The 22881-nt window shown below is 41.4% G+C and overlaps 1 protein-coding gene across 1 annotated transcript; it reads right to left on the bottom strand.

Annotated features, from left to right (window-relative positions):
* Positions 1-4396: 4396 nt before the first annotated feature.
* LOC147610316 (Transducin/WD40 repeat-like superfamily protein) lies at positions 4397-13358 on the bottom strand. The gene is made up of 8 exons (XM_086786265.1): positions 13130-13358; positions 6884-7091; positions 6658-6753; positions 6448-6522; positions 5778-5888; positions 5594-5685; positions 5342-5426; positions 4397-5191 (listed from the first exon to the last, which is right to left on the bottom strand). Exons 1-8 carry the CDS (start codon positions 13249-13251, stop codon positions 4802-4804), a joined length of 1179 nt encoding a protein of 392 aa, XP_086642391.1. The 5' UTR covers positions 13252-13358; the 3' UTR covers positions 4397-4801.
* Between the last annotated feature and the right edge of the window lie 9523 nt (positions 13359-22881).

Here is a 22881-nt window from a genome sequence, read left to right as displayed (position 1 = left end):
CACGTACTTTCCTTTTACGAAATTAGCGTACCTAGGACACATACTTTTAGGAAGTGGGCCTATGATAGGGTTGGTGTGTATTTAATAATTATACTTTAATTTTCTAATAATTACAAAGAACAAGAATTTTCCTTGAAATTTGTAGCTCGTACAAACTTTATACAAGAAAATCCTCAAAGTACATGAGAAGGTATGATGTCCTTACAAGTCTTTAAGGTTGTAATAATTGGTTAGTACAATATTAGGTATACCTATCTCTAGACTCATGTCTCTAGGCTCACAAGTCTTGAGTAACGGCTCACGTGTGTAGGCTCATGTCTCACATATGTCCCTTATGTTTGTAGGCTCACGTGTCTAGATTTACTTCTTTTTGCACAAAACTATGGGCAAATGTTCTTAAGTCAAGAGCTCCTTTGGTCTAATTTTTAGAGTTTTTTGATACTTGACAACGGGATGTGATTAATGGTCCTAATCCTAGTTAATGGTTACGCAAGTAATCAAGTGTTTTTAATCAAAGACTTATGAGCTTCAAAATCATGCAAATCACCAAGAAACGAGGGTTTTTTCCTTCCAGAATACCTTAATGCAAATAAGTTCAAGTCAAAATTAAAATCATACAAATCACCAAGAAACGAGGGTTTTTTCCTTCCAGAATGCCTTGATGCAAATAAAGTTCAAGTCAACATTAAACCCATCCATTATTTGATTTGCACTAATTGATTTGCACTAAATGCATGTTTATCCATCCAACTTATCTAGTTCTACCATTTTACACTTATCCACAAATACCAGCCTTTGACAACTATACACACACAATTGGCATTGTTATTGCCCAATATTTCAACATGCCCTCCCACCACTGACAAATTGGGGGGAATCACAGAGAAGTTACGCTACATGCTTTATGGCCACCATGGCGTATTCGGAAGTGATCATGTCGTGCTATCCCTTGAGAAGCTTGAGCACCTATACTATTACCTCCTCAAGAGACAAGGGACTTGATGTTCCTCGAGTGCCAAGTTCCAACACCATGCATATTTTGCAATTTCCAATAGTGGGGTTGGGTTAAAACAAGTGTTCACTTTGGTTGACTGCAAATGTTGATGAAATTTTGTTGATGTTGCTCCACATTGGAGAAGAGAATGATGAGGATGGTGCCCAAGATGTCAAAGAAAGTGGTATTGCAATTGAAATTATCGCTAATGAATGAATGTGAGCCACAATTTTAAACACACTTGTGCTCTCCATGTGAATAAGCTTAAATTTTCAAAGCTATTTCCACGACACAATTTTAAACACACTTGTGCTCTCCATGTGAACACACTTGTGCTCTCCATGTGAATAAGCTTAAATTTTCAAAGCTATTTCCACGACACAATTAAGGGTGTAATCCTTAGGTTTACTCCAAAGAGGAGGCTGATCGTGGCCGGAGAGGTTTTCTGCTCAGTGCCCACCACTCAATGGAAGAGAATGATGCCTGGTAGACGCTCGATGATGGCAAGCTCGTCTCTCTGCGTTGATCTACAACTTTCTATCACAACCGCTGCTGCTGTAGATGCGCCGCCTGCAGATATTGTTGCCACTGGTTGCTGACTTGAATCGTTGCCCGCCTCTCTGTAGCTCCTAGGAAAAGAGCTCAATCTCTCTCTCTCTCTGTGTTTCTTCTTCTGCAGGTCTTGAGGCTGTGAGAGGTGGGAGACTGTTGCTGTACACTGCAAGATTCTCTTTCTTTTTCTATATTGATGGACAGCAAGTAGATGGTACTGCTACTGCCTATTACAACCACCTCTCTTCCCAACTTTGGGAAAGTTGCCTGCTGCCAATGTTGTGCTGCAGATTGAGCTGCTCGTCCAGCTGTTTCTTCTAATCTTTGACTGCTAATCTTCTAATAATCACTTTGCTTTCTTCTTCTTTTTTTTCTTTCTTTTTTGAAGTTTGGCTTTCTTTTTAGGTCATGGGTTCAAGCCCCCCCCTCTGCAAACGGTGGCATGTAGCGTGTGTGTGTTGTTCTAAATAATCACTTTGCTTTCAAATGCCCACAATCTCTCTCATAAATGCTGAATCTTCCCTAATTTTTTTGAAAAAAAACAGCTAAATGAAATAGAGAGAGAAAGAGTACTATTTATTCTAAACCAGCCTAGGATGGAATCTGGATTGAAACAAATTTAAAATTTCACAATCGAAAAGCTTAGACAATTAAACCTTAATCAAGAGGGATAAAGTAAAAGCACACTCATCAAGGCTAAGGCATAAATAGTAGCACTCACATGTGCACAAAATGTCACACACCCCAACTATATAAAGTTCTCATTGCATGAATCAAGCTCTCATATACATATCAACTAAAAACACACCATCAGCAAACCACTCATTGATTACTACTTTGACTTGCAGTAAATGCATATCTATCCATGGTTTTACTCTTTTACATTTATCCACATATCAATCTTTAAAAAACAAACACACAATTTGACCAATATTTTAACAAAGGTAGAGGGAGATCTTCTCAAGAAACATGGTTTAGGAGGCCCAAACGAGCCCCTTGAAATGGGTCTGGACTCAACAAGGTGACCAACCAAGATCAATTGGACTCGAGTCAGAATGATGCAGTCTATTGGGTCCAGGCTGAGCTCAATCAATGATTGCCAACTTACAAACGACCACCCATGGGTAGGGTAGAATATGAAGATGGTTTGACAGCTTCCACGGTATTTAAATCATCATTTCTGAGATCTACGTTGACTACATCGTGCACCCTACTTCACAACCTTCATCTCAAATGTCTTTCGACATTGCCGTCTAAGCTCCCTCACAAGAGTACACAGATGGAATGTATTCAAATTATTCTCCCCCTATCTTGTTGAATCTTGTGATCATTAATGATCATATTGTCTGTGTTATGCACAAGCTAGACACTAGCATTGAGCTTAATATTGAAATAATTTGGATTGCTAGCCAAACTTAAGGGGACCACCTCACACATGAAGACATCAACTTGATTCCCAATTCTTGTCTTCTTACCAAGATCTGTATATAAACCTTCGCACACATACAAGACAAAGTAGAATCATACTTTGACTATTAGAGATGCCTATTACTCATTAATCATATCTATTAGCCATACTAATATGCCTATTGCAATGCATAGGAGACAAGAATCCCCATAATTTCTCACAAGCCTTTGCCTATGTAATTTGCTTATTAATCATTACTATTAGCCATACTAATATGCCTATTACTCATTAATCATATCTATTAGCCATACTAAAATTCCTATTGCAATGCATAGGAGACAAGAATCCCCATAAATTCTCATGAGCCTTTGCCTATGTAATTTGCTTATCAACCTAAATCCGGGGCTTCTATTTTTACATAGAAGAAAGCCCCAACTATTGGAGCTTTTCACACACTATCACAGCAAGGTGTCTAACAAAATAAGGGTGCTAGGTAGTCCCCCTTTACCCATGCTCATGCCAAGTCATATGCTCATTAACCACATAACCCCTTGGAATATTGGTATCCAATTCAACTGTGAGAACTGTTCAGTATCCATCTCTTAACACAGTTAAGTAACTCCAAGACGGTTGGTAAGGACAGTCTCTTTCCAGCACTTTGATGGGCACAAATAGACAACTCTGAAACGAGTCTGCATATAATTGAATTTCATTAAATCGCGCTTGATGCATAGGCTAGTGAGTAGGCCAGTCTTGGTGGGCAGCTAGGCAAACGACCATGTGTCATGTTTGAACTACGTTACACTCAAAGCTATGCCTATTACTTTCTTCTTTCACAATCCTCTACCAATTAATGCAATAAAGACTAGTAGCCGCGGATGGACTAGCCACAGATGGCTCCTTAGCTGATTACGTGCCTGTGACCCTTCAATGCAAAAGTATGGGATTAGATAAGCAGCTTTTCGTTTTACGCAATAAGGAGGGCTTGTCTGCTAACTCAGCTGCCACACACTGCCTGTGAAGGTTGAGATCTTGGACAGCCAGCTTTGTCAGGGGGAAGGACCAGCGTGCAACTAGTACCCAATGAGATGTAATAGTGGATATAGTCTGCTACCCACCTCTCTCCTTTCTCATTCGCCATGGAAGCTGGTGGCACATACTCTCAACTGGCTAAGTGAATTGCACCCACCCATCCATGCCAAACAGCGCTGCGATATGGGCACAGATGGACTGACAGCAAGCATATATGTAACATGCTTAACAGCCTCGCCAAGAAGGCAAGTGGATAAACTAAGCACTGATTTTGATAATTTAATGGATATCCATTCCCATAAGGGATTGAAATGGGCTGCATCATCGGATATCCCTTGCTGCTGGACAGTGGCCTCATCTTAGCAAAAGCTAGCAATACTTATACTGATTCCTAGCATAAATACATATCCAAAAATGAAGTAGTTGCTTCTAAATAAATGGTTAATGGTCTACTTTCGAAACAAAAAACAAAAACTCTTAAGCTGAAGGGCATGCCCTTGGCAGGGATCCATTGAAACCACTTGTGACCCAATCTTGCCCATCCAAGCCCTGGCCTAGTTGCAAGGGTGGGGATTATGTGTATCCAGCCTTATTTTGCCTAACTGTTCAACATATATATAGACAAACAGAAGTCATGGAAACGAATGTTTCTTGCCCTAGTAAGAGAACAAATGTTTCAAGCTTGTTGGCCACAGCTTGAGCAAGGCACAAAGACTTCCTCCTGTGTGTAGGGCCTTGGGCAGATTTGAGCCTGGGAAGTTTTCTGGTAATCAGAAATGAGGTTTCACAACATTAATTTGAGTTCGATCCAGACATCAATATGGCTTGCTTCTTCGTTTCTCACGAGTCGATTTTTTCATCACCAATGCCTTTGAAACCCATGCTCGGCCTCTCTCGAGATCATGGTCTCCCTCTGACCAACTGCAAAGACGCCCATCTTCCCCTCCAGTCCAGCAAAACAACCCCGGAAGTGCTGCCAAACCATCTTCTTGATGTGAAGGAGAGCAAACAGTTCTTATGATACCCGTGTGACCACCTTCGAGAACCGCACTAACTGGCCCTAATATACCTGGGTTTGCCCCTGCATTCACTTGATTTGTGCTATAGCTTACTGGGAAATAGCCCAAACACCCCGAGCTATTGCCTGCTATAAGCCAGAGACTCTCTGCACCAGCAGAATAGTGGCAATGCACAAGGTAATCAACCTAGAAGACAAAGCAAGCAAAAGATGAGCGTGCAAGAGATGCCCCCACTGACAGGCAGCGGTGGTTTTGTGTAACCAGGTCTAACAATATAAACCTTTGACAAAATGCAATTATAGTTCAATCCTAATTGTAGGTACTCATTGACCTCACCGGGGGGAGTGCCCAATTTGCAGAAGCTTTGGCCCGGGTATCATTGAAGTCTGCTAATGTTGTACCCTCCTCAAAATCCCATATACTGCATTGCACGCAAAAAGCCAACTAATTGCCTTGACATTAAGAAGCCATACAAAAGAAACCTGACAATCAAGTGTGGCATAAGAAGGCTGCACTGCCTAGCAATATGAATTACTTCAGATTTTGTGTGTGCCCGACACCACAGGGATCAGTTCTATGTGAACTTGCCTTAGAGTCTCAATGTGGGTCAAGCACCAAAGCTTTTCATTTGATGTGCCATAAAATCCAATCCTCCCCACGGAGGTACCGACACCCATCACCTACATCAGAAAAGGAAAAGCATTAAGTTTCAACTTCATAATCTTATCTTCGACCTTAAAAGTAGTAACACAAATGATAAAGTGGAACTTACCATATCCAGACCATCATCATCATTGATTTCTCCCAATGTATCAAAGACACACATGAGTCCGTCCACAGATGCTGACACTAGCTTTTCCTTCCTGGTTGGATGAAAGCGGACCTATATTGGCACAGTAATAGCAGTGAAAACTTCTTTCACGGCATTAGTACTCTAGTCACATGTCCACAGGCATACATGTTAGTACTCTAGTCACATGTCCACAGGCATACATGTGTATTCGCAAAGTGGCCATGATGATACCCAAGCATAGTTGCCTGAAATGGAAATGGAAATGGAAATAGATATTGTCTATGGCGTGGAAACACCTTCGAGACTAGGAAACAGAAACGGATGGTCTATGCAATGGGAACAACTTAACACTAGCAAACAGAAATGGCTTGAGACTAGAAAACAGGAACGGCAAGTCTTTAAATTACATGTTATACATGGAAGGAAATTTGTCATATTTAATAGAAATGAAGGGAAAAGGTAAAAGAAATAGAGGAGAAACATGGTGTGGATCATAATTTAAAGACAGTGAGGAAATTTGGGAAAAGTGCAGGGGCAATCTTGAGAGGGGACTAGGAAACAGGAAAAAAGAAACAGAGACTCCAGAGAAACAGCATTTCCCCATTTTTGGCTGGGAAACAGCCGTTTCCTGTAGGCTGTTACTATATACCTGAGTAACATCCTCCATATGGCACTCCTCTAGACACGCCAGCTCTTTCTGTGTCCTCCAATCCCAAAACAGCACCTGCAGACAGCCTACTAATGCCAACTCAGATCTAGCATCATCTGCAAACAAAACACGCAAGCAAAAACACCGAAACATTTCAACTCAAATGGGGTTTTCTGCCTTGCATACCAGCATAAATTAAAGGGCTTGTACCTTGGACTTGCCACCAGCAGCAACTAGGTCACTACTTGAACCGCCAAAACTGACACTAAAGATTTCCGAGGATTGATGTGTTCTTAGCATGCTAACCTGAAGAAAAAAAATCCATCCCCATACATACTCCAAATATCTCAGAAAATTTGAAAAAAATGTCTCCCTTATGCTTGTTGCAGTGTCAATGCATCCAAAAACTATACTAGCACAAGAGTGAGTAGTGAACCTGTTGGCGAGTCCTTGTGTCCCAAACTCTTACTGTGCCATCGCTTGAAGAAGAACAGAACATCTGTGGTGTTCTCGGGTCTGGAAACAACACCTCACTAATCGTATCGGTGTGTCCAATGCAGTCTCCTAAAAATTGTCCAGTCATTGGAGAGTACATTTTTAATGTGTTGGTTGACAAGGAGACCACCATAACAGCATTATCCCAGCTGCACCCCATGTAAACAGAATGGATTTATCAATTTTTTTGTTCTAGTAAAGATCCAAGCGTACACAACTTTTTCAAGTATCATCACGAATGGGTCCACTTGCCCTACTGTCCTGAACCCCACTCCGCTATAAAGTTTTAAACCTTCTACATCCAGCATCTGATGCACGTTCTGAAATTTGTATACAACAAAACAAAAGAGAATAAGTACTAAGGTGCATAGCAAAACCTGGACATGAGAGTATTGCAAGAGGAAGATCCATGTGAAAGAGACAGTGAGGACAGCTATGCTCGCATTTACCAGCACTGTTACTAAATGAGAGCTTGCACACATTGAGTGAGCACTGAGCCTATTGAACTGATTAAGCAGAGATTGGCAAGGTTCCAGCCCTCGATCTCAGATGACCACATTTCAGGCTCTGTATAGCCATTCATCACTTGTTCCAATAAATTTTATTATTCACCACAAGATAGCATTAAGAGGACTCCTTGGCACCCACTCCAAACACTCCAACCAATGCCACCCCTCAAGGCTCAACTGCTCACTTTGAGAGGTGGACCTACTCCTATCCTCCTCAATAGCCTCCCTTGAGGTGCTCACCCTTATTTGCAGGTACAACATCAAGTTCCTTGTCAAAGACTACATCTAAATAGAGTTTGAACCAGCCGCTCTCCTGGATAGAGTCCAGCAATGCGTCATGTGGTACACAATGCACGAGCATACTTCAGCCAATGGCACCAGGGCTGCTTCCCAAATTCCCCAGCCTCCCCAAAGAGTACCATGATATTAGCGACGCCATCTTGGACAATGTAAGTCTTACAAGACGGTGATCATCCACAAAAGCCCCCCTCACTCTGATCATTCCCTATTCAAACCACCTCTCGCAGCAGCTATCAATTCCCCGGTTGGATGAAACTCATTTTTTCTCCCAGCGAGTGGAGTTCTACAGCCCCCCCGGCCAGTGCTGTGTGCTACCACATGGACCACCTTGTGTGACTATGCTTTCAACACCATACTAGTGGACGGTGCCCATAGACATCATGAAGAAGCACCTTTTCCTCCAAAGCGCCTCGTCCGCCACCCACCCCACCCCCCCCAAACACCCCACCCCACCCACCTCGTCCGCCTCGTCCGCCACCCCCCCCTCCTCCCCCAAACACCCCTAGTTCCCTATATCTTCCCCCATTTTTCTGACCGAAAACCTTTTCCCCTCTTTCTTATCACTTTACTCTATTTGCTTCCTTCAATGGATTGAGACTATTAGCGTTGTGAAAGGGCTAGCCAATACAAAGAGCCAAGCGCCCAGAGTTTGGTCTAGACGCCTGAGACAGTTCCTTGGATGCAAAGATAGTCACTTGAGCCCAAGTGTCGCGTGGAAGCACACCTAGAAGACACCCGAGAATTTGGGTAAGGATTTGGTGCAAAAACAAGCTCTTATTTGGCTGTCCACACTCACTTATTGATGGGTGGACAAGTTATTATTCACTCTGTCCACGTCAATCTATGGGTGGTATGCAGACAAAAAAATTCAGCTTGGTGCCCATATTATCAAACATACTAACAAACAGTACTCGCCAAAATAAGCATGTAGTCCTATGATCTCTATCCCCAACAATTGATTTATGCATCCCATGGTGTTTGAAAATCTCGAAAAGAAATAATCTCGCCATGGGATCTATGGCTTGATATTCTTTCTCACACTTACAAAATGAGCTTGCTTGCTAAATCTATCAACAATAGTCCAAATGGCATCATTGCCATAAGTAGATTTGGGCAGATCCATAATAAAATCCATGGCTCATGGGGTTTAGGCAACGGTTGCAAGAGACCAAGCATTTTATGTCTGTCAAATTTAACCTTCTAACATACTATACATTCATGTACATACTACTCTATGTCCTTTTGCAAAGTAGGCCAAAAGAAATATCTTTCCAATGCCTATGTAGGGGGCAGAACCCCTCTATGTCCTACATAGGAAGGAGCATGGGACTCTTCCATGACCTTTTGCCTCAAACAAATTCTTAACCATCGTCATGTCCCTCTTAATTTAAGACTAGGCCAATGCACTCTCCACATGGATCACATTCTACCACAAAAGGTTTGGAGAGATTAGACACAATAAGCGCAAGCCCTTGGCTGATTGCATTTTTCAACTTTTGGAAAGCTGTAATCTGAGGTTCAGCCCATGTAAATTTTACTCTCTTCTTCACAAGATCATGCAAAGGTGCTGCCAACAAGGCAAAATGTCTAACAAACCGCCTATAATTAGATCAGAACCCGAGAAAACTCCTGACTTCATGCACTAAAGTCAAATTTGGCCAATCTAAAATGGCTTGTATCTTTGCAAAATCTATTCACAATGTGTCCCAAATATTGAATTGTAGCGAGGAAAAATTCACTCTTTTTCACATTAATGAATAGCTAGTGTCTACAAAGCTCCTCAAAGACAATGGCCAGATGTTCCTTGTGTTCTTCCTCAGTCTTTGAAAATACACATAGTCAAAAAGATGTTGAGCAGCAGCTGAAAACAACCAGTATGGACTATAAAACAGTTTTCCAGCAACTATGGAGATATAAAAATTGCTCCCCATTAAGAGTAGAATAAAGATAATTGATTCGAGCAACCTATAGAGGACAGCAAGCTATAGCTCCAAGGTTTTTCAACACTCCAAGCACCTATTTCCTTCATAAGATATGAGCAAAAAATTCTCAAAATCAATTTTCTTAGCCAAGAAAAAGAGAGATACGATTTTTTTCCTTTTTTCTAGAGAGAGAAGAGAGAATGTGAAGTGATGGCAACATGGGTTGGGAAGCGGTGCCATGTGTCTCCTGAGTTGGCCCCCTAAGTCATAAGGGACTCACACACTCACACACAAAATCAAGGTTTCCTGCAAATTAGGGTTAGCTGCAGGAAGACACACAAAGAGAGAGCAAGTAGGTGTGTGGTAGATCACAAATGCAAGTCAACTCTTGCATGTAAGTCACATCCATATAATATCCAAGTACAAAAGTTGAATGGATAGAGTGTCCTTTCACACTTGATATCCAAGGGGAAAAACCAAATGGGAAAAAGTGTACTTGGTTAAGCCCTATTCACACGTAGCACTACTATAAGTGATATATGCCTACAAACCCCCCTGTAGTGTAAGTGTGAACCTGTACAAGGTAGCAGATCACTCTCTATATAAGAGTAAGCCCAATAAAGCTTTGCGGAAAGCTTCAAACCCGTGATGAGGGAGTAGGTGGATTAGCAGGGTTGTTTTGCTTTGCAAGAAGAAGGCAGGATTTGTTTTTTACTAACACAGGTTACGTGTTTCCACTTGGTTTTAGACCTTGGCTGCAGGTTCTGAAGGAACAAGCAAGAGTTGCTTGTCACTTGGATGTGACAGTATGGCCTTATTGTCCAGGATGATTGTTTCATCACCCAGATGCACTGGAGGAACATTACTTTGGTCATATGGGGAATCCTTCTTCATTGGATGCTTACTGTGTTATTGAGTGCAATCGAGGACGCTTGCTATTCTTCAAGAGGGCAGTATGTTATGACCCTGTGTTTTTCCCTCTGGAAAACAAGCAAGTGGGCATGGGCATGGGCACGGGCACGGGCGCGGACAGTGTGAACAGGCCTCAGTTGGATATGAAAAAGAAACTCATAGATGGTGGCCAGCCCAAGTGTGAAAGGGGACAAAAGGGAATTTTATTGTTTATAAGGTTTAATAACCTTTGAGGGTTAAAAAAAAATTATTTTTTTTAAGGCATGAGTTTTTGCTCATCGCTTTTGGCATTTTTGGAGAAAGCGAATCGCCTCTTTATATGGCGAAGGGTGGCGGAGTTGAAAAGGCAGGTCGCCGTGTGGATCATCATCATGTGGCGCATGGAGCAGCAGGCGCATCCCCTTGAGGTGGTCGCCGTGTGGAGTCGGCACCAGTACGCATGGACTATTTGCCGGGTGACCAAGTGGCTACCAGGCCAAGGCACAAGGGTTACAGCAGGGCCCATGGGCTATAGGCGACGGGTGTTGCTGCTGCGCACATAGGCCACAAGCAGGCTGCGCATAGGCTACAGCCAGGCGGGCTGCATCCAACAGAGGGCGCCGGGTGGCTGCGCATGGGCTACCTGCCTGAAGAAAATGAAACATCGGTGTCCATCACCTCCAGGTGCACAAAAGCCGGAGTCTTCATGATTGCTGCTAAGGAATCTTCATCCTTCTCGAGCTTCCGCTTGAGAACACTACCTCCAATAGTGGCCTTTCTCGCCACAATCATTACAGGTCCTCTCTGCCTTTAGTTTCTCGCGGTCAATAACGGACTTCTTCTCAGAAGACTTCTCCGATGAAGCCTTTCCTTTGCCCGTGTTACGGCCTTTCGACCGTTGGCCAGTTAAGGCCTCCGAACCTCCACCCTAAGGAGGTTTCGTGAATCGTTCCTCTTGGTCCAAGACCATGGGCACAAGCTCCTCCCACGTGATGGTGCTGAGCCTACCACTCGTAATCAAAGACGAGTAAAATGCTGAGTACTGAGAGGGCAAGTGTGACAGCAACGTTATGGCCATGTCCTCTGACGATATCTCCTTCCCAGCCTGAAGAACTTCTTGCTGAAGAGCCTGCAACTTGTTAATATGTTCCCGCATCGTCGACGACTTTGCAAGGCTCATAACCCGCATCTATACTTCCAAGGAAATCCTCTTCATGGGCGATACCCTGTTGTAAAGAGAAGCCAAATGCTGCCATAGGCTAGCGTCATATGCTTTACATGATTGATTACCTGCGGTGTGCAGTTGAGAAAGATAAACGAACGGACCCTGGCGTTGATACGATCCCACATCTATGCATGTGCCTCCCGGTCCTTTCGGATCGACGGTAATTCCCCTTCCTCTACTTCTAGCCGTGGAACCCTAACAACAATGAAATCAGCGAGGTTGTAAGACTCCAGAACAGATTCCATCATAACCTTCCATTTGCCGTAGTTGTTCCCGTCCAACTGACGGTCCACCGGGAACGTGGGGAGTGTCGGGATCTTCACATGCCTCTCGGCCATCTCAAACAGATCTGCCATTGCGGAGATGTACTCTGAAAAGGGTGCGTGTGTGGGAACAAAGAAGAACTAACACCTGCAAGTGGCTGTCCAGCAAATCAGCCCGCCGTCCTCTTGCTTCTCCTCTTCCCGAACAGTCCACCAATCAGCAACACAACAGTCCCCCTCTTGCTCACATAAATCCCAAGAACTATCTAGAGCCTAGTCTCTAATACCATGTCAGAATACGTAGCGGAGATGATGACCAGATCTTGGAACACGAGCAAAATGCAATGCAAAAAGTCACAACACAAGAGAGAGAGATAGAGGCGTGTAACTCTGCTCTGTATACACAACAGAATCCCGGAATGATACAATGGTGACAAGGGGACTGGGGGCCATTTTATATGGCTCCCCAACAGCAGTCGGCCTGCTGTAGGGCAGCCGACAGGACACAAAAACCCCACGGCTACTGAAATACACAGTCGGCCAGCAGCAGGGGGGGTCGGCCAGCATCAGGGAGGTCCACGACCTGTGCAGTGCAGTCGGCCACCTCCAGAGTCTCCACAGATGCAGTCGGTCAGGTTCAAGGTCCTCCTGCCACTACAAGACTGCCTCCTATGCCACAGAAAAATATGGATTGTTTTTACATCCAAGCATTGGCCACCAAAGCCTACAGAAAAATATGGATTGTTTTTACATCCAAGCATTGGCCACCAAAGCCTAATTGTATCGCTTTCAGGTGGAAGACCAGGCCACCTTGAGGTGAGCACTCAAGTTGCTACTACAGAAGGATCTACTCGAGGGAAAAAAAACAAAAGAACTACCCGAAGACAAAAATTTAGAGCTAGGTATGCCAACCCAAGCCCTTTTCATGGCCAGGTATAATGAGTTTAGGCAGGAATTAGTGGCCTTCATTATTAATTTTACTGAGGATTTAGAGTACCTCCATAAACGACTTTGCAAGATCAAAAATCAACAGCTGCTAGGGTGTACAAACCATCAAAATAAGACGAAAAAACGTGCCTGGAAGCGATGTCGAAGACATAGTCTGGATCGTCTGGAGCCCCGAAGCTTGCTTGGACTGCTCTTCTCAGCTTGAGACGCTTTCCGCCATGCGAGCTACCTTCTACCTCCATATCAGCCATCACGCAGTCCTTTTTGGACGAAATGCTAAACCTGTCCAGCCGCCAAGAATACTCTTATTAACTAGGGCGGCCGGAATGTGAAAGACTGGACTACACATAATGGCCGCCCATGGAGATGAAGTCTTGTGAAACACCAATAAGTAGAAGGCTTGGGAATAGTGGGAATCTGAGCCCTATTTATTATTCGAATCCCTTTAGCCCACTAAATGATAGAGATAGCCGTCCTTCATCAGAGCAAAATTTTGATCTATTAGCGGGTGAAACTAGGAAAGGATTTCAAATTGATCAGAGTAGTCTCAAGAATGAGGAGGAAGTTGAGAAAACTGCTTTATCATGAAAAATCCTTTAGAGTTTACGGGGTGCACATGGGCATTAAGGACAAAAAGAAAAATGCCATGTTTTGGGGATTAGTAAAATCGTGGGGCTTGTCGGTCTTTGCTATACAGGAGCATAATCTTTTTGGGAAAATTCCTAGATTAGACAGATTTAGCGAATGGGGGAAATATTTTATGGCAAAGTTAACTTTGGGTATAGTGGAGCCATGACTCTAGTTAGGAGAGACCTTAATCCCAGTGTTATTGCTAATCATCTTAAGGGAAGAATCTTAGTGATTGAGATCTTAGTAGATGGGGAGAGAATATGGGTTATTAATGTATATGGGGCACACAATCATAAAGTTAGGAGCAATATATGGAATTGGATTGCCAGTTTAAATGCACAAGTTCCTTGTATTGTTCTTGGGGATTTCAACATGGTGGAAAAGCTGGTTGATAGATGTGGAAAAGGTGGTTGATAGATGTGGTGGTAGCTCTGTACTTATCGGGAAGGAAAAAGGGAAATGGGAAGAGCTTAGAAGGGGGTTGGGGCTCAAGGATAGTTGGTATTTGAGTGATTGGAGAGACAAGCCGAGTCATGCTTATTTCAACCTTCAATATCTTTCTTCTTCTTCTAGAATTGATAGAATCTTCTTTAGCCAGTAGGCCTCGTGGGGGTCCCCTCACACTTTGAGAGTTTTGGTTGACTGTAGCTCCACACTCTCTAATCACCTTCCTTTTTGAAGTGGAGCTGGACCATTAATCATGGGGCTAACATAGATCTTTCTCATTTCCCAACAAGGAAATTGAGAGTGAATAATTTGCTCTTGAAGGATCCACTCTTTGTGGAATATACAGAAGAAGCAATTAGAAAACTTAAAAGGAGAAAGGGGGCTGATGGTTCTTGGAGGCAGTTTGCCAATGAAATGCAAGAGATTATTAAAGCTATGGGTAAATTGAGGGCTGAGGAAAGGAGAGGAGAGAGAAGGAAGTGGGGCTTCTGGTGAAGAGACAAACCATAGGGTTGGATGCTACTGATACAACTTTGTATTTTAAGTGCCAGGCTAGTATTAAGGAAGAGGAGGATAGATGTTATAGAGAACATGAGAATTGGGCTAAATGGAATCAGTTCAATAACAAAAGAAAACGAGATAATAGGCTATTTAAACTTCCAAAGAAGAAGAGTGATAGTGAGATTGTGGGAAGCATTCTAGATGAAGATGGTACCCCTTTGAATGATATGAACACACTTGCTTTGAAATGGGTTAAATTTCTGGGATCTACCCTTAGTCTGAAGGAGGATTGTTCTTGAGGAGGTTTCAAACTGAAGATAGGCTGTTGGGCCTACTGAAACAAATGGTGGACTCAGATAAAGCTAGATGGTTAGAAAGATGCATTGAGGTGGATGAATGCTGGTGTGCCTTGCTTAAGCTGGGGAGGGAGAAAGCCCCGGGTTGGTATGGTCTATCTACAGAGTTATTTAAGGCCTTTTGGCCGTCCTTGAAAGAGGTTGTAGGTGATATTTGTAAGAAAGCCTTCAACTCAAGGCTTTGGGATAAGGTTTTTAAAGAAGGGCTTGTAAAGCTCATCCCAAAACAAACTGCTTGCAATAACAGGTTTGGTCATTGGAGGCCCATTACCTTGTTAACAGTGATGTACAAAATTCTAGCTAAAGTGATTGCTCTTAAAATCACTCATGTGCTGCAAGATGTTATGTCTAGAAAACAACATGGTTTTATCCAAGGAAGGTCAATTTATGATAACATTTTTGCTGCCTTCTTGGGAAGGGATGTGGCTATTAAAACTCAACAGAAATGCATCATGTTGCTGTTGGATTTAGAGAAAGCATATAACAAGATTCATTGGTCGTTTGTAGCAAAAGTGATGTAAAAACTGGGTTTAGGGAGACCAAAATGGCAACATGCATTTACACTTTATCCTGGGGAGGATACTCTAAAGTGTTGCTAAATGGAAGAGTGGTAGGGGGGTTTGAGATTAACAGATCAGTCAGACAAGGTTGTCCACTAGCACCCTTGTTGTTTGCTATTGCCTCCCATCCTCTAATAATTTCTCTAGAATCAGCATGCATTGAAGGGAATATTACTGGGCTAAAGCTCAAGTATAGTGAACAATTAGTTATACAATGTTTTGATGATGATTCTTTATTGTTTCTAAGGGCTAAGAACAATAATGTGAGATTGGCCTTTGAGATAGTGCAGGAGTTTGCCAATGCCTCTGGCTCTAAATGCAACATTCTGAAATTAATAATTATAAGCCTGACTAAGGATAACGATTTTGACATGCAAAGGTGGGACTGTGAGGTGGTGTGCAGAAGGGCCAAATTGTCAAACTACTTGGTATACCTTTTGGTGTTGGGGTTACTAATAAACAACTAGTAATGTGGGCTATAAATAGGTTTTTAGACAAATTGAGAAAGTGGGAGGGCATCAGAGTCCCCTTTCATAGCAAGGTTGATATTTGTAATACAGTACTGAATTCCTATGTTATTTTTTCGTGCCCTGTATTAAATATTGGGAAGTGTCATTGGAAGAAAATCATAGGCCCTATTAGAGATTTTCTTATAGAAATGGTAATGGGAAAAAAAGTTTATGCTTAGCTTACATGGGATAAACTGTCAGTACCTAAAAGGGAAGGGGGCATTGGTATTATTCATATGCCTACTCACTGTATTGTAAGAAATGCTCTAATGCTCCCTAGATGCTTATCTCAGAACATCACTCGGGCACTAATGTGATGAAGGAACTGGTGGAGCTCTCTGATGTTATGGCTAAAGGTAAATGGGGGAATCTAAACTAGAAGGAAAAACTCTTTTCATCTACTCCTCTTAAGATCACCAGCTCAGCACTTTGCAAAATCCTATGCAAATGTTGGAAGGACAGTTTCGGTATCATGGTCTGGGATGGAGGTGGTAGAGTAATAATAGGCAACTCTATGCTCAGTTTGGGTATATGGTGGACTCATAAATTTAATCCCCCTTTGGCCCTACTTGATATCTCTGCTGCAAAGAGTCTCAACAATAAAGGCATTAAGCGTCTGGTTGATTGTTGGGATAGGGATATGGTAGGGTGGAAAGATGTGGATCGTTTATCTTTGGAATATTAGTTATAGCTAGGAAGAAAAGAGATCTGATGGCTCAGGTTTTGGAGTTGCTTCAAAGGGAGTTATGCTCTACTGCTACTGATACCTCATTTTAGATTAAAGACTGGGCTTGGCTTAATGGTATCAAACTAAAGGATGGCAAAACCAGAGATATATATTCATTAATGAGAAATGGGGATGCCAATGTGTTGTATTGCAATAAAATCTGGAATGTAAATTGGAGCCCTTCCAGCTGGAAAAAGAGATGGAACTTGCTATGGGATTGCCATATCTCTAAGAAGTTTCAAGTTTTTTTGTGGAAGTTTTACATGTGGGCATTACCTATTGGCTCTAAACTCCAAAGGAAAAATATTTATAGTGGCACCTGTCCCAGGTGTAGGTCATCACTCAAAGATGGTAAACATGTGTTTTGGGAATGCCCAGCAATCAGGGTACCTGGTCCAAAATGTCTAAATGGATAGAGAAGAGTTTGGGTATGCAAACATATTGGGGGGACTGAAACTTAGGTAAATGGTTAGTTAGTAATGAACATATTGGTTTGGTTTTTAATATCATCAGAGCTTGCATCTTGTTGGAAATCTGGTCTAGTAGGAATGCAATTGTATTTATGAAGGCAGTATGTACACGCTTGCAAGACTCAGACCTTGATGCATAAGTGTGTTTACATGTGCTGGTCTGTGTGTAATGTAAATAAAACAAGATGCTCTGAGATGGATTTGTTAATTCAAAATTTGCAAAGGAATATGATCTAAATTTTGTCCCAGTGCTTGGTGAGCTTCAAACATACTAGGAATAAACCCCTAACTCTGGTTTGTATGGTGCAGGTGAGATGTTGGGAAGGGAAGAAAAGGCCTCCCAAGTTTGGTCCAAAAACTCTAAGGTGGTACCATAAAGAAAAACAAGTTGATCATACATTTGTTGCCTTTATAGAAAATCCGGTTGGAACCAAACCCACTATTAAAGTTTGGTCCAAGAAAGGGGGAACACTGGAAAAACAGTCCCCTTGTGGATGCACTACAGAAGCTATGTTGGAGGCTAGTATACTTTTGGGGTATCAGATATCTTGGGAAGAGTCCTACTTTTTATGGAAGAAGAGAGATGGGAATTTTTGTGTTAAATTATGAATGAAGTTGAGAAGGAGTAGTAAATATGGATATTGTAGCCCTGACTTGGTTGTATTGCAGCTTTTGAACAGCTTCAGTTAATATATTTAATTATTATTGATCCCAAAAAAAAAGAAACACCAATAAGTAGTTTAGGATTTATTTGATTTTATTTTTTTGAGAAAACTTGAAATATGTATTAGGAAAGAGTAAAAAAAGAGACTGCTTCAAAAAAGCTTTTTACACGAAGAAGCTTAACTTCAGCGATACATATATCTACTACAGACTAGCTTGAACCTCCACAAGGTCCATGATGTATTGGATCAAGTTCTCATCTCTGATAGAAGCTATGGCTTCTCTTTTCTTGTTCTCTATCTGGATTTTAACTTATTTAACCTCATTTAGTGAGGTTAATCATATCTGCTTCCATTTTGGTCATTTGAGTGTCTTTGAGATCTTCAATCTCTGCAATCAAAAATTCCTTGATATCCCTCAAGGCACTTCGCATCTGCATGCCCAAAGAGCTTTTCAGACCCTGCACATTGTTGAATTGCTTATTCTAAAAAGCATGCATATTTCTACCAATCCACACATTCCTTAAAAAGGTAGATCTTATAATGTTCCATAACCTAGTTGTGCATCCATTGGCTTCTCCGAGCAGGATTTCCTTCCAATTAAGTTAATGGGGATGGGTAAGGTAAACACATTGGTTTAAAAGGCTCACAACTGCTTTGATTCTAGGACATGAAATGAAGAGGTGGGGGATAGATTCCGAGGAGGTGTTACACCTTGAACAGATATTGGTCCCTGTTCCAAGTTTGTTTGCACGAACATTGGTCGAGAGGGCTTGGTGCAAAGTAAGCCGCATTAAGCAAGAGATTTTTGTAGGTATATTTTTGGACCATATATTGGAAAATCTATATTCACATTGGCTCATGTTCCAACTTAAATTCCACCTTTTGTTCAGCTTAATGTAGAGTGGGGGCTCAACTCTTTTGAACCGAGGGATGTCCTTTCCTGACTAAATAAAGGCTTTGGGAAGTAAGGGGACCTTTTAATTGGATGAAGTTTTCTTCCTTGTTCTGCCAACAAATAGACATTCTTTATGTCAGGAGGGTAAGGTTCTCCTCATTGAGCCTATAAGTTCCGTTAAGTTCTATCCTAGATTTCCACCCTTAGGTATTGTAGTTTAGGATTTATGAATATTAACTTCTCTACAAAAACAAGTCTATTGGTTTTTTACAAAATGAAAATAAAGGGTTATGTTTACTCAACTCACCTACAATAATTGTTGATTCATACATGTGCCCAAACAACACCTACAATAATTGTTGATTCATACATGTGCCCAAACAACACCTACAATAATTGTTGATTCATACATGTGCCCAAACAACACCTATGTTGAATCACGAAACAATCATATATACAAGTTCAAAAAGGGGGTTCACATCCTATGCATCAAAATCAATAACAGAACAATAATAGGAAGCTCCACCATCCAAGTGCAAAATTTTCCACTTAACCTTAGCAAAGTCGTAAAGCATTATGGATTGTAGCATGACATCAAAAAAAATGAATTTAATATTTTCGTGAAGTCCGCGGAGTTCTCAGCTTATTTGGAAAACCTTAGTTTATCAAGCATAGACTTGATCTTTAATATTTTTGTAAAGCGTGATATGCTTTAAACTCTAGCCTCAATTTATGGACACTCTATTTTTGAAGATAAGAGAGTGTCGTGCAAGAAAAGTACCTTTTTGTATTTTTGGAAGCTATGGCCTAATTTGGAATAAAGTATCTCCTAATACTCATATGTGGGAAAAAAGGTCATACACACATGAGGGTGGATGATTGCACTCAATCTTGGAGTCATGCTTTATGAGCTAAGTATTTTTATTTGTTTTTCTCTCAATTATTGAATATGTTGGGCATGTGGTGTTTGGTGAGTTATTTGAATTAAATCAATTCTTGCAAGTTTCTTTTGAATTCTATCTTTCTAGAAAATTAGATCCATGATAGTGGTATGAGGAAGATAGTGGTATAAAAGTTAGATCTAGGAAGATGGAGACAATAATTGAAAGCCTAAAAGCTTAATTCAAAGGTTTTTTGAAGAGCTGCATCTATTATCCCCATTATGGAAGGGGCAAAGACCAAAGGATAAAGGATAAGGGAAGGGTGGCAAACCACTCTCTAGAAAACCATAAAACCACCTTCTTCTTAAAAAGTGGTTTTTCCCAATCCAAAACCTCTCTATGATATACCGTATGGATGGAATTAGCTCTTCAAGGGGGTTTGAGCTCCATAATCACATTGCTAAACTATTGTTGGAAAGGGAAATCTATAATGGAGGGTCCTTGTTTGTCTTCAAATATATTCAATTGGAGAAGCTTTAATCGCTTTTTGTGAGGCTGATTTTTTCCTTTCTTTTTTAAAATAAAAGCTTAATTAAGCTTTTCTCCACGACGACGACGGCACCAGCGGCGGCGGACGTTAGAAATTTTGCATACATTGCACATCCTTTGATTGAACTTCTTAAGAAAGCTAGACATTTTGATTGGACTAGAAAACATGATCATTCCTTTGTTAAACTTAAGAAAGCATTGCAGCAAAGCATTCGTCATTTGTTGACCCAACCATTGATCTCTGAGCGACATATCAAATTGGCTTCATTTATCCAAAGTTTTTAACCCATGATTCAATATCAACCAAGCAAAGAAAACGTTGTGGTAGATGCTTTCAGTATATGTCCTAGTGTTCACAACATTTCTGTTATTCAAAGTGAACCATTGAGTCCTATGAGCAAGTTAGCACATGTATATACAAAGTTTGTTTACAAAAATGGTGTGCCAAGTAATAAATTTGTACAACTTCAGAATCCTCTTCACCTATAAAATAACCAACAATAAATTGGTGAAACAAATATTCCATAAGCATACAAACCATAGCCACACACATGTTTGCTATGCGTAAGTAACCCGGGAATCACCCCTCCATACAAACCAACTGAAACAAACATTGGAGACCCCAAAAATACGTCAATATCCATTAAACGTATTAATATTTATAATGGCATCACCCATGATATTAACATAATTTGGCTCGACGCAAAGATAATCCAAGCATCCCTGAATTATCTAAGAGGGTAGAATAATATTTTTAAGAGGGCTTAAAATATATTCCCATAACAAACACCAATTAGCACCTCTACAAAGTTTGAACCAATTCAGGTTGGGGCACCATGGTCAAATGACATAAACACAGCTTCGAAACACAGTGTGCATGACTAGTGTTGTGAGCTGGCCTGCCAAGGGGTCTACGTTTGGTAAAATGGGGCTCTTCTGCCTGTTGTATGGCAACATGGTTTTTTATAGGGGTAGAAAGTCCTATGGACTACATGAATATCAAAGGTCAAGTTGTTTCGGGTATAAATGCTATGTTTTGTGATTACTCCAATATGGTCATGGACAAAAATTTGATTGTTTGGCTAAATACACGCAATAAAGCTCCATGTTTGGCAGCTTAGGGGTCTTCCACCTATTAGTTTTCAGTATGCCTTTGTAGGACTCTCAACTGCATCTAGTTTCATAGGCCTATGAAGTTTGGTGACCAACAGACATCATATGGGGGTTCATTAGCATCAACAACTACTTCAAATCTCTTGTTAGACCTCTGGTGTGACCCTATCCTATAGGGGTCCAGGTTTGGTAAAAACAGGGCCTTATCTTCACTGGTTTACAGAGCCCTCTTGCATATGAGCAGTCTTATGTATGTACTAGATGCTTACCAAGTCAAACAATTTTCTGACAGACTGAAGGACATATTTTAAGACGCTTAACTGAGCACTAGACACCAAAATGGGACCACCTCATCAAGGGTACGCGTTTGGTAAAATAAGGTTCCTCTACATGTCGTATGGCATCAAGGATTTTCATATGGCAAAAACGTGCTATGGAATCTAGGCACGTCTAATCCAGGGATTATGGACATCAATGCTATGATTTTGGAATGCTCAAAGATGGCCCCAGATAAGGATATGTATAGTTGGTCATGTGCTGTTCTTTATACTAACTATTTGGCTAGAAGGCCTTATAGTTTCCCAATTGTAGTATGCTTTTGCAAAAACCTCAATTCCATTTCCATTCATAAGCTTGTGAAGTTTCTTGTCATTCAGAAACCTCTAAGCACATCAACTGGCACCTAAACTACTCAAAAAATCATTTTAGCCTGTGATAACCAACTGAGCCTGAAGGGGGTCCACATTTGGTGTCAAAACCCTCTTCTCATTGCCTGATGCAGTCAAAGATTTGCACATGCCTAAAGGGTACATTTGCTTAAATGCATATCAAATATGAAAGGGTTTGGACATCATCCCACTGTATTTTTGAACTGCTCCAAGTTATTACAACTGGTCCGTGGGACCTCAAGTCTGGCTAGATGGGTGGCTTATTAATAAAATGTTACTCCAAAAACCTGCACAACTCACTTGCCCATGTCCCTTTACAAGCACACAAGATTTGGTTCACATCTATTGATGATGGTAGGGGGGTCATTTGTCAAGGAAACCTCCTCAAAACCTTGATCAAACACCTCTGGATAGATACCCACACAAGGGGTCCACATTTGGGAAAAAGAGGGGCTTACTCTCCTTAGTGTTCTGCATCCCATGGTGTATGTACACTCCAATGGATTCTCATGATGCATACTAGGCCTCAAACCATTTTTGGGCAAAGGAAGGTCACTTTTTCTAGTGTTGAACTGGGCTTTGGACATTGCATTCACCTCTTGCTTAGTAAAAGCTCCACGTTTGGTAAAAAATTAACCGTATTCTACTCAGATTGCCCCATGCACATACCTGGGAGAGAAAAACAACTAGGACTATAGGCTCATCAAATTTGATTCAATTTCGAATAGTCTACTTGCTTCTATGGGGCCTTAAACTGGCCCATGGGAACATACTAAAAATAGCCAAACACAATTTTTCACATTTTTAGAAGCCAAACTGCTATTTTTAGCCCCAACAATGCCCTGTAACAACACCCAATTGGGTCCATTGCAATGGAAAGCAAGTAACAAGGTGTTAAGAATTGGCATTT

The sequence above is a fragment of the Cibotium barometz genome, chromosome 49, assembly GCF_041138505.1.
Source record: "Cibotium barometz isolate CiBa-2024 chromosome 49, ASM4113850v1, whole genome shotgun sequence".
Lineage (NCBI taxonomy): Eukaryota > Viridiplantae > Streptophyta > Polypodiopsida > Cyatheales > Cibotiaceae > Cibotium > Cibotium barometz.
The sequence above is the reverse complement of the archived record's forward strand: the minus strand, read 5'-3'. Positions and strand labels throughout refer to the sequence as shown.